A 12,654-nucleotide genomic window follows, 5' to 3' on the forward strand; every position below is an offset into this window, starting at 1 on the left:
TTCGGAAACTTTTCCAATGCGACTACTTATTATGGGAATAAAACTGCATTCTCAATTTACTCCGAAATGAGTCCCTCGCAGTTCTACAAGCTTTTGACTAACCGTCTAAAACCATTCTTTGAGTATTTTATATGACAATTTTGTCAATAATTCAAAATTTAAAAATCTCATAACTAAGCCAAAAATGCATTAATTTCAATTCGGAAACCTTTCCTATGCTAGTTTTTATCAGGGCAATAAAACTGCATACTCAATAAAAAATTAAAATTTTTGTCGATTTTTTACAATTTTAATGATGTAACCCCTTATCTTTTTTTGCAAAAATGGGAAAAATTTTCAAAATTTTTTTTCAACCGGACATAGTTAGATCGATGCAGCTGTTCATTCTGATCAATAATATATATGATTTATGGGGTCGGAAATGACTCCTTCATAGTTTTATAAGCTTCTGACTAAACGTATAATACCATTCTTTCAGTATATATTTATTTTATATGACAATTTTCTCAATAATTCAAATTTTAAAAAATTCATAACTATTGCAGAAATGCATTAATTTTAATTCGGAAACTTTTCCAATGCTACTACTTATTATGGCAATAAAACTGCATTCTCAATTTACTCCAAAATGAGTCCCACGCAGTGCTACAAGCTTCTGACTAAACGTCCAAAACCATTCTTTGGGTAGATATTTATCTATATTTTATATGAGAATTTTGTCAATAAATCAAAATTTAAAAACCTCATAACTAAGCCAAAAATGCATTAATTTCAATTCGGAAACCTTTCCTATGCTAGTTTTTATCAGGGCAATAAAACTGCATACTCAATAAAAAATTAAAATTTTTGTCGATTTTTTACAATTTTAATGATGTAACCCCTTATCTTTTTTTGCAAAAATGGGAAAAATTTTCAAAATTTTTTTTTTCAACCGGACATAGTTAGATCGATGCAGCTGTTCATTCTGATCAATAATATATATGATTTATGGGGTCGGAAATGACTCCTTCATAGTTTTATAAGCTTCTGACTAAACGTATAATACCAATCTTTCAGTATATATTTATTTTATATGACAATTTTGTCAATAATTCAAATTTTAAAAAATTCATAACTATTGCAGAAATGCATTAATTTTAATTCGGAAACTTTTCCAATGCGACTACTTATTATGGGAATAAAACTGCATTCTCAATTTACTCCGAAATGAGTCCCTCGCAGTGCTACAAGCTTCTGACTAAACGTCTAAAACCATTCTTTGGGTAGATATTTATCTATATTTTATATGACAATTTTGTCAACAATTCAAATTTTAAAAAATTCATAACTATGCCAAAAAAATATTAATTTTAATTTGGAAACTTTTCCAATGCGACTACTTATTATGGGAATAAAACTGAATTCTCAATTTACTCCAAAATGAGTCCCTCGCAGTGCTACAAGCTTCTGACTAAACGTCTAAAACCATTCTTTGGGTAGATATTTATCTATATTTTATATGACAATTTTGTCAATAATTCAAATTTTAAAAAATTCATAACTATGCCAAAAAAATATTAATTTTAATTCGGAAACTTTTCCAATGCGACTACTTATTATGGGAATAAAACTGCATTCTCAATTTACTCCAAAATGAGTCCCTCGCAGTGCTACAAGCTTCTGACTAAACGTCTAAAACCATTCTTTGGGTAGATATTTATCTATATTTTATATGACAATTTTGTCAACAATTCAAATTTTAAAAAATTCATAACTATGCCAAAAAAATATTAATTTTAATTTGGAAACTTTTCCAATGCGACTACTTATTATGGGAATAAAACTGCATTCTCAATTTACTCCAAAATGAGTCCCTCGCAGTGCTACAAGCTTCTGACTAAACGTCTAAAACCATTCTTTGGGTAGATATTTATCTATATTTTATATGACAATTTTGTCAATAATTCAAATTTTAAAAAATTCATAACTATGCCAAAAAAATATTAATTTTAATTCGGAAACTTTTCCAATGCGACTACTTATTATGGGAATAAAACTGCATTCTCAATTTACTCCGAAATGAGTCCCTCGCAGTGCTACAAGCTTCTGACTAAACGTCTAAAACCATTCTTTGGGTAGATATTTATCTATATTTTATATGACAATTTTGTCAATAAATCAAAATTTAAAAACCTCATAACTAAGCCAAAAATGCATTAATTTCATTTCGGAAACTTTTCCAATGTTACTACTTATTATGGCAATAAAACTGCATTCTCAATTTACTCCGAAATGAGTCCCACGCAGTGCTACAAGCTTCTGACTAAACGTCTAAAACCATTCTTTGGGTAAATTATCTATATTTTATATGACCATTTTGTCAATAATTCAAATTTTAAAAAATTCATAACTATGCCAAAAAAATATTAATTTTAATTCGGAAACTTTTCCAATGCGACTACTTATTATGGGAATAAAACTGCATTCTCAATTTACTCCAAAATGAGTCCCTCGCAGTGCTACAAGCTTCTGACTAAACGTCTAAAACCATTCTTTGGGTAGATTATCTATATTTTATATGACAATTTTGTCAATAATTCAAAATTTAAAAATCTCATAACTAAGCCAAAAATGCATTAATTTCAATTCGGAAACCTTTCCTATGCTAGTTTTTATCAGGGCAATAAAACTGCATACTCAATAAAAAATTAAAATTTTTGTCGATTTTTTACAATTTTAATGATGTAACCCCTTATCTTTTTTTGCAAAAATGGGAAAAATTTTCAAAATTGTTTTTCAACCGGACATAGTTAGATCGATGCAGCTGTTCATTCTGATCAATAATATATATGATTTATGGGGTCGGAAATGACTCCTTCATAGTTTTATAAGCTTCTGACTAAACGTATAATACCATTCTTTCAGTATATATTTATTTTATATGACAATTTTGTCAATAATTCAAATTTTAAAAAATTCATAACTATGCCAAAAAAATATTAATTTTAATTCGGAAACTTTTCCAATGCGACTACTTATTATGGCAATAAAACTGCATTCTCAATTTACTCCGAAATGAGTCGCAGTGCTACAAGCTTCTGACTAAACTTACGATACCATTTTTTGAGTCGATATTATTTATATTTTTAATGAAAATTTTTAAAACAAATCAAAGTTGAAAAATTTCATAACTCAGCCCAAAAAGACTTAAATTTAATTCGGAAAGCTGTCCCATGCAAGTTTTTATTAGGCTAATAAATCTGCATACTTTATTGAAAATGTAAAAAAAGACCATTGTTACCCCTAATAAAAATTTGAAAAAATTTTTAATTTATTCTACATGCCTCGAAATATTCTCCTTTTGATGCTGATCAATAATAGATATGATATCTAGGGTCGGAAATTGCTCATTCATAGTTTAAAATTATAATATTCTCCGCAATGGTATAAAAAATATTAAAAAAAAATTAAAAAAAAGGGAGAGTAACAATTCAATCTGCCTTGAATCGGACCACAAAAGCTGGCGAGTATACAAAGTATGTCAGAAAAGTAATGAATAGACTAATATATTAAATATTTTCTTAAAAATACTGCTTGCAAACTACTTATATCCGCATGCATCAAAGAAAGAAGCTAAAATCAACATACTAACATAAGTCCCAAGTTGCATTCTTATAAACCCAAGATTCAACAAACAGAAGAAGACCAATCATTCTTCTCTCTCAAAACCTATATTTTCTTTTGAATTCTGATAAATAGACAGGCTTACAGATGAAACAAATCTTCTTTATGTAATATACAACAAACTATATTTTATTTTAGCCAATAAACACATTTTTAAAAAGCTTTGAATCAGGTGCTTGCTACTACAATTTTTAATGATTAAATCCACTTTTTGCCTTACGTTCCCGTCCTGTACCCACAATCAATAACAATACGAAAAAAAAGTTGCCATGACAAAAAGTGAGAGGAATAAAAAAAAAGAATAAAAGGGACGCAATCGAAATCGAGTTTCATTCTCAGGCCATTTGCCATTGCCAGAATCCAAACTAACAGCATAGACTCAAGTCTGTACCGAAATGTGAAAATGCGAAAAGAAGCTGAACTGAAACTAAACCCTTACCGAGCTAACTAATCTTTTTTTAGGGATTTCTTCTACCCTTTTTTGTTATTTTTTTTGTAGCTGCCAATCCGAGTGACCAAAAACGAAAATGTCATCATCAGCAGTCGAGCTTTTTGGTCCGAGAACAGAGGGAAAACCCAACCGAACGAAACTCCAAAACTACTATGCTGTATGTATATGTAGGATTTATACATATACATACGTATATATACTGCCACTCAACGTAACTTTTTATGTGCAACATAGCAGAATGATTGTGTTCCGTTCCAGAAATATCAGCACAACAAGCACGGCAACAACGCCCGGCCACAGGCAACAACATCTTAAGCCGTTTCGCATAAAATTTCACACACCATTTTAGCCAAGTGCCACATTACCTGCACACAAGATGGGACTTCAGGAGAGTCCTTCTGCTTCTGCTCCTTCTCCTTCTCCTTCTCTGCTCGAATGTCCTGCGAGCCAAACGAACGAGAAAGAAACATAAAACGTTGGAAAAATGCTGGAAAACACGAAACTGAACATAAAAAATACCTTTTGACACATGCAAGCAAAGGCAAATGGGGCGTGGCCATAGCTCTGGCCAGTCGAAGGATGTGGGGGGAGAAAATGGGATGCCAAACCCATCAAAAAAAAAAAAAAAAAGGAAAGGAAAGGCTTAAAATCAGCGGCCAAGGACTACGGACTAAAATGGCGTCAGCCAAACGAGCCGAAAAGGAAAAGAAAAATCTTGAAAATTGCATTTTAAGAAGAAGTTCGTGTTGCTATAACGGAAAATCTATAAACACACGCTTCCACATACGGATATATACGTATATATATAGATATATATAGAATGCAGACGATGGAAAAATGTGTAGTGAAAAGCTCAATCTGGCTCTGACTTGGGGCCACAATAGCCATTCGGTTATCCAGTTGGTCAGCAAAAGCATCCTGGACCAATCCAATACAATTTTAACGATAATGTGGGCCAAAGGCAAGCGATTCTGAAATTGATATGGCCACCAAAAATGGTTAGAATTCACACCGAACCCCTTAGCAGCTGAGACGCGAATGGATGCCAAGAAAAATATCACGTATACGCAGCATAAACACAATAAAAACAACTAGAGCAGGTTGTACTATTATTAGTAAGAAGATGAGAATAGAAATTATACATTTCTCATCTATAATTCAAATTTTTTTCTTGGAAAATAATTCTGTAAAATATTTACCCGTTTAACAAACATCCCGAGGAAATTCCACCCACTTTCAGTATCAAATGCGTTGCCATAACAATTTCCACCTGCATCGGCCTCCTGTTTTGCCAGAAATCTAGATCCAGAAGCGCGAGAACAAAAATTATGGCAACAAATTGCAAACAAACAAGCAACAAACAAGTGAATCACCTTTAATGCCACGCGCCCTTTTTGCCCCGCCACTCGAATCCTTCGTAGTCTTCTTGTGCTGTCAGAGGCGGAGGATCCTGGCCAAAGGCAGGACGACTTCGTGTGGCAAAGGCGTGGCAGGTTTTGTCATAACTTCCACAGCCTTAGGGGGCGGTGCAAGGTAAAAAAAAATGAAAAAGGAGAGTAGGAAAAGCAACCCAAAATGACAAAAACTGCACACAGAGAAGAGCAGCAGCAGGCAGCAGACAGGTTGAACAGCTAAAGACCCAGACATGCATGTCAAAGGACAACGAAATATTTGGGTGTGAGTGTGCACTGTGACAAATAATGATAATAATTACTAATAATAATTATTATTATTACGAAAGAAATAAGTGAAGAAAACAATGGAAAGGCATTGTTGTAAAGCAGACATATGATTAACTCTAGGAATAAATAATCTATTTGTATATATTTGCTAACAGCTAAAATCTCATTGCCTTAAGAATAGTTCTATAAAAGGTCAATTGGCTTCTGTGATCCGTATAATCTTATAGATAGCAAATATTTCAAAGTTCTCTAGGGCTCCCTCTCTCTTTAGGTCTTATTTGTTGCCCGCTGATTATTTGTCAAATTTGAAAATGATTGTGTTTGTTGCCCGGTTATCAGCCTAAGGCCTCTCGTGCTGAGCCTCCACTATCAATTGTCAGAGCAGCGACTTAAAAACTTGTGTTCTTTCTAAGTAAAACCTCAGTTAGGTTTTGATTATGGAGAGAATTACACTAATTTTGTGTTTAATGTCGCTACTTGGTCTGGCGACCAGTTCCAATGAGGCCGCTCTTAGCCGCATCCTTCAACACATGGACAAAACCATCGATCCCTGCGAGGACTTTCAAAAGTTCTCCAGCGGCAAATTCTTGGATGTGAATGACGGTGAAGATATCTACACGCTGCAGGATTTAATTATCCAAAAGCACCATCATAATTTACAAAAGATATTCGACGAGCTAAAGGACACAAACTTCGTTGATGAGTCAAGTGTGGAGGAGAAGGTGTGGTGGTTGTACAACACCTGCCTCACTGCCCCCAAGGAAACCCATTTGTGGAGGCACTACTTGGAGCTGGTGTCACCGAACTTTGATCTTTCTTGGCCTCAGTTTACGCCCCACGGAGATGAGTGGCCCAAAGAGAGTTTCCAATGGCTGGTTACCCTAGCCCGTTTGCGTCGCTTTGGCTTTGAGAAATTTCTTCTACCCATGGATCTGCTCCCGAAATTAAATGACAGCAGCCAGTTGATAATTACTTTTGGGAGCCATCCTCTTGAGATAATCCCGGAGATTTCGGACACCGAAAACCTACTGATTTCCCTCAAGGTCCCCAGGGAGAAGGCTTTTCTCCTGGCCAGTAACATTTTGGATCTTGAAACTGATTTACAGACATTGGCCGAAGAAGACAATAGCTCGTCGGAAACTATGACCACTGAAGAGTTTGAGAAGCGAACCAATATCTCTATAGCAAAATATCTGGAGATTGTATTAGACAGCTCCATAGACTGTAATTTCGAAGTTGAAGTGCTACAAATTAAGTACCTTGAGGGTTTGAAAAATGTGATTGACAAATACGATAGCGAAGTGGTGGCCACTCACCTGATGGTCGGTTTCATTCGCTATCTGCAGAGTATAGATGGCAGTGAATCCAATGGAGATCCTGTCAAGTGTGCAGCCGCCGTGGGTGTTCTCATGAAACCCGCCACTGAGTTTCTCTACAAGAATCGTCACTTTAAAGAGGAGAGGCTACAGCGAAATGTTGAGGAAGTGCAACGTATATTCAAGATCATCTCTGACAACTTTATGAAACGACTTCAAAACAATCGACTGAACCTTACTTCGGTGGAGGTACAACATCTAAAGGAGAAGCTGCGCACCATGACTGTAAGGGTGGGGTCTCTGCCCCAAGTGGAGGATCAGCGCGGGTTTGTCACCAATTTCTACTCGGATCTCTACATAAACCATAATCTGAATTTTGCTGAAGCCCAATTAAAGGTTTTAGAGCATTTGAATCGAAAGATTTTGGAGCAACTTGATCGTCCGATAACCAGGGGCAAAGAGTTTTATATTTTTCAAAACCAAATGAAATCCGCTATCGAGGGTACTTTGTATGAGACTAACAATGTGATCATTTTACCTTATTTAAACCTCCAGGAGCCCTACTTTTCACCCGAAATGCATGACGTCTTCAAGTTGAGCTACCTGGGCTATCTTCTGGCTGGCGAAACTTTGTTGTACTTTGATCCCTACTACCTTCCCTTCGACAGTATTGGCAATAATAGTACTTTCTTTGGGAATTTCGAAGAAAATCAGGGCTACATCGATGGAATTACCTGTCTCAATCGTACCAAAACGCGTGATATGACCTATCGAGTGATTGATGTGCTTGCTTTGGAACTGAGCTACGATAGCTTCTTTGGCAAGGATTTAAAGATAAGCAAGGAGCAGCCTTGTTTCTTTAAGGTTCCTTTGGAGCAGTTGTTTCTGCTCAACTTTGCACAGCTTTTTGTTGGTTATCGGGATAGATTGGGAGATTCGAACGATGTAGCCTTGCATGCCTCGGTTAGCAATCTAAAGGCCTTTGCTGAATCCTTCAACTGTCCAGCTAATGCGACTTTAAATCCGCCAGTTAAGTGCCTTATTTGGTAGAGGGTTTAACTCAGAAATACACTACACAACATTATGTTAATTACAACATTAAATGAATTAATAAATAGAATTTAAATTTCCCTCATATTATTTGCCATATTTTTCTCCAGTGCACTTTGGAAGTGAGTTTGTGTTGCCATTTGTGTGTGCGTTGCTTAACACTCAAAGGCGGAAGTAAGCGTCGTGAGCTGCGGTCGAGGATGAGAAGGAGCAAAGCGACAGGAAGCCGGCTGAAGTTTGTTTTCTTGCGGCCTCATGACTGGCACTTCTGTCTGATGGTGCTGGTCCTTCGACTCCTGCTCCTTGTGCTACTCCTGCTGCTGCTGCTGCTGCTGCTATTTCTGTTGCAGTGACAGCAAAAACCAAGGAGCGACAACAACACGGCAGGCCAAGGAACACGAAGCTGGCAGAAGGATATACAGACAGCAGGACAGGTGGTGCTGCACTAACCGACACAAAAATATCACTTTAAAGTTTTCCCTGTGAGTCCTGTCGTCTGTGTTAGTTTTTGACATGAAATTGCATTACATTGCACAAACAGTGCTGATCAACTGTTGTCTTTCGAATTATTTCAAAATGAGGTCAATGACTGATAAATATATATATCCAATTATATACTTTAAATTGATATATTAATGTATCTTTGAAGGTCTTGTACTATTTTTCTAATTTATTGTATCATTTGCTCACTTTCTTAAGCTTTTTATTTACTTTTTGGTAATTTTGTTTTTCTCATCTTATTTTCCCTTACTTTTCAAAGCTTTTCCCTTATTTTTTAGTAGTTTCTTTGGTTTGCCAGCACTGTTCTCAGACCCAAGTTGGGTGTTACACTAACTTGGCTCGGCACTTTTGAACATTGTCTTATTTTCATGCCAACTGTCGTTCGGTTTCTCGAATGAAGTGTACAAATTAGTTGGCCTTGTCACAGGCAGAGGCAGCAGCAGCAACTGCAACTGCAACTTTAGCAGCAGCAGCAGCAGCAACAACTACAACTTACTCTTGTCTGGCATCCTTAAGCTACTTTTCATCGATCCGCTCAGCAATTACGTGCAGCGCTCTCGGTACGGAAACAATTTATCAGACTGGGCAAACGACCCGAGAGCTCCTTTTGCCCAGCCGAAAGGAAACAAAAAAGTAAAAAAGTCGAGGGAAGAAACACGAAAACAAGCTGAGTTCAGAGAATGTAAGCCCAAAGTGCATGGTAAAGTAAATTTTATTTAACGGCAGCAGAAACAGCAGCAACAAACAAACAAAGTAAGGCAACATTTTCAGCAAGAATTATGGCTTAACATTTGAGATACTCTTTTGGGTATATATTTTAGTGTATTTAAAATCAAAAGTTGAAGAAAGAATTATATCATCTTATGACCCGATTATCATATATTTAATGCTAAGTTCTTTTTAATTTATTTGTATATATGTGAAACTATTACGTATACGTAATATTTTTATAATACCTTAAAGGGTATTCAATATTCAAATAATAATCATAAACTATCATATACCCCCACTTTAAATATAAAACCTACAAAAACAAGGCCTTGAACTGCACCTCTAATATACAAATTTCCATTGGGAAAACATAGCCCCCTGGGGCCAATGAACTGACTTTAGGAACACCCACAACCCATCCTCATTTAGTTTGCTGCCAAATCGTCACATCATTACTTATAGTCCAGCCAAAATATAGTGTTTTGTGTCGAGTTTAGCCTAAAAATAGACCGACTCTGGGCCAAATTGAAAACGTTTTTCGGCCGAAATGCACTTACCGGGCCCAGCCTAACCGGTCGCGGCATTATCCCCGCTGAGCCCCTGGCCATTGACTGACAGGAGCCAGTGTTGAAATTTATTATTGTGCCAAGTAAACGGGCAATTTACCAAACTGCAATTGTTGGAGGAAAAGCGGACAGAGACGGACACGGAGACGGAGAGCGCACAGTGTCTAATCGTTGCGCTAAATTAACACGTATACGCCATGTGGCCGGCCAAGATTTTTGTCTGCTTGGCAATTGCCAAGGAGTTTGCAGGTTAGATGGTTAGAATGGTTGCTTACATTTTCCCCATGCATACTTTCCGGCCAGCCGCCAGTCGCTAGTTTTTCTTTTGTGGAAATTCTTTGTTAGCTAAAAGTACATGCTAAATTAATGGGTAATTGTGGGTCTGGGAATGCTAGCAATGGAAAATTGGGTATATTATTTATACCATTAGTAAAATAGGTATTAATAACAACTAAAAAACTTATGCTTTCTTTATTAAAATATATTTTAAATATATTTCCTATCTTGGGTCGTATTTATTAAGTTATTTTTTAGTTAATAGTAAGAATTTATAATAATCTAATTGTTTTAAAGAAGCCATGTAAGTTTTGAGCATTTAAATACATCACGCCTTTAAATATTAGTGCATTTTAGGGTATTTAAGTTACAGACTTTTCCTATATTTTACTAAAGCAGAATAATATATATTATTTAATGACCCATAATATATAAAATAAATGTATTTATTTATTTATATTTATATTTGCCACTACAACTTGCTCTTTATTGGCACAATCATTTTAACGTGAACACCGGATATTTGATAGTCGAAAAGTCCCAGCCATTTTTTCCGCTGCAATGCTCACGTTTTATGGGCCACAATTTCACAGTTAGCCAAGTTAGCCAAGTGGAGGTGCCAATATTGTTGTAAACTGCTGATAGTTGCTGTGCTGTGCTGTGTCTGCTGCTGTTGCCTGGAAAATGCAATGCGCCAAATGCGATTGCCATTTGCTCTTCGCTCACTTTGCCTTTTTCCTTCTGTCCCTGCCCTGTATCCCTTTTTCCCCCCAGAGGTCCTTCGTGAGGAGTTCTCATTTCTGTTTCATTTTTATTGCATTTCATTCGCTTTTCGCCACTCAGAAGCAGCAGTAGCTAGCCAGCCAGCCAGCGAAATGCGAAATACATTTTTAGTTTTCTAATCGACGCGCGTTCATCGCATAAAAATAATGCAATAAACGATAATCCAAACGAAGCCAGCTGCATTTTTTGGCTCGACTTTTGTTCGGTCTCCCGATAATGGCTTGTTTATGGTCTAAAGGCCAAGAGAGCGGGAGGGTCTGGTCGGGAATGATGGCTAATATTGGAATACTTTTGTGATGGTTTTAGGGGGAGAAACGGGGAAACTTCACTTAATCGATCTGCTCTTGAGAAATTGCATTTTGTTTTTTAACTGCTGAAGATATTGGATGCAAGGAATTTACTTGAATTAAAGATATTCCAATTTAAGGAAGCTGGAGGAAAGAGTTGAACTGGAAATTAGAAAGTTAAATATTGTAATATATTTTGTAAAGTTACCAATATTTAATTAACATCTCCTGGTCTATAGACCCTTCAAGGAAACTCTAATCTTACATTCAACTCTAATCCCTTTCTCTTCATTAACACTGACTAAAATCTTCTTCAAGTCTTTTTGTGGCTTGAAGATTCATCCGGAAACGGATATCGAGTCCCATTTCAACTTAAAGTTCAGTCCTACGGACTGGCATTTGGAATTCATGGCGCATTTAATGAACTTTGGCGACAGGCAGCCAAGCCAGGTGAGCCAAGGACTCGAAGGTGAACAGCTGAGCGCCATTTGGAAGGAGCTTCGGAGAATGATAAACGGCTCGACTGATAGGGCCAAGCCAGGCAGAGGCTTTTTTGCTGTTTTTTCTTACTTTCTTGCTGCCACGCGAAATTTAACAACACAATAAAACACATCAAATAAATTTGCGCTGAAATTTCGCTTATCAGCGAGGCGTGGCAGGGGATTGTAGGATGTTTAAGCGGGAGATTTAATGGCAACTTGATAAGCAGACAGCCGGCAGAGTCGCTTTAAACTCATGGTAATAAACTCAGCGAGCCGTGAAGCTGTTTTCAAAATCTAAATAGACTCGCCAAAGCAACTTGAATTTATTTTCCACCCCTCCTCCCGATACTCCCCTTCCCCCCGCAAAAAAAAAGTTAAAAGTTACAATAAAAAAACAGAAAAACAAGGAAAATAGCGAGCCGGGCAGAGAGAGAGACGTAAAAAACAAAGGCTAGAAATAATACCGCGGCATGCATAATTTCGAATGGTTTTTCGGCGTCCTGGTGGCCACATTATGCAACATTCCTTTCAACACACACAGACCCAAAATACACTAGGAAAAAATGGGGATATGTGTTTATAAACACACCTGTCCAGACTTATATGTTAAACGAAGGAAATGTAGAAAAACTATTAAATCATTTAAAAAGGAATTTTCAGACCTATAAATTATATTGTTCTTGCTTTTCATAAAGACAAAATTCCACCAAGCTTTCTTTCTGGTTTCTTATAATTTTTTAGGAAACCTTAACATTTATTATATATAATAATGGTATGCTTTTAAAATTATTGTATTATAAAAACAGTCAGAAGCTTGCAACACAGTAAAGGAATCATTTCCGACCCTATAAATTAAATATATTATTGATCAGCATCAACAGGCGAA

The 12,654-nt window shown here is 36.3% G+C and overlaps 3 protein-coding genes across 8 annotated transcripts in view; 1 reads left to right on the forward strand and 2 right to left on the reverse strand.

The window, feature by feature from the left end:
* kek1 (leucine-rich repeat, immunoglobulin-like domain-containing kekkon 1 protein) overlaps window positions 1–12,654 on the reverse strand; it is a 199,118-nt gene that overhangs the window by 147,686 nt on the left and 38,778 nt on the right. Inside the window, exon 1 of one of the 6 annotated variants that reach the window (XM_086834784.1) lies at window positions 4,480–4,490. The exons of the other annotated variants lie outside the window; for them this stretch is intronic. The gene's annotated coding sequence lies outside the window, so the exon portion shown is untranslated. Of the gene's footprint in view, window positions 1–4,479; window positions 4,491–12,654 lie in introns of those variants that run through there. 6 annotated transcript variants of the gene reach the window in all.
* Yip1d1 (Yip1 domain-containing 1) overlaps window positions 1–12,654 on the reverse strand; it is a 224,753-nt gene that overhangs the window by 135,831 nt on the left and 76,268 nt on the right. The window lies entirely within an intron of this gene.
* On the forward strand, window positions 6,264–8,174 carry LOC147643408 (neprilysin-2-like). Its single transcript, XM_086834887.1, has one exon. It carries the CDS (start codon window positions 6,264–6,266, stop codon window positions 8,160–8,162), a length of 1,899 nt encoding a protein of 632 aa, XP_086691013.1. The 3' UTR covers window positions 8,163–8,174.

The sequence above is a fragment of the Drosophila serrata genome, unplaced genomic scaffold (assembly GCF_035046125.1).
Source record: "Drosophila serrata isolate PLE 108 unplaced genomic scaffold, ASM3504612v1 contig_275, whole genome shotgun sequence".
NCBI classification, from domain to species: domain Eukaryota; kingdom Metazoa; phylum Arthropoda; class Insecta; order Diptera; family Drosophilidae; genus Drosophila; species Drosophila serrata.

Excerpts from the sequence above, each read along its gene's own strand:
- LOC147643408 (XM_086834887.1), top strand. The coding sequence starts at position 6,264 with ATGTCGCTACTTGGTCTGGCGACCAGTTCCAATGAGGCCGCTCTTAGC.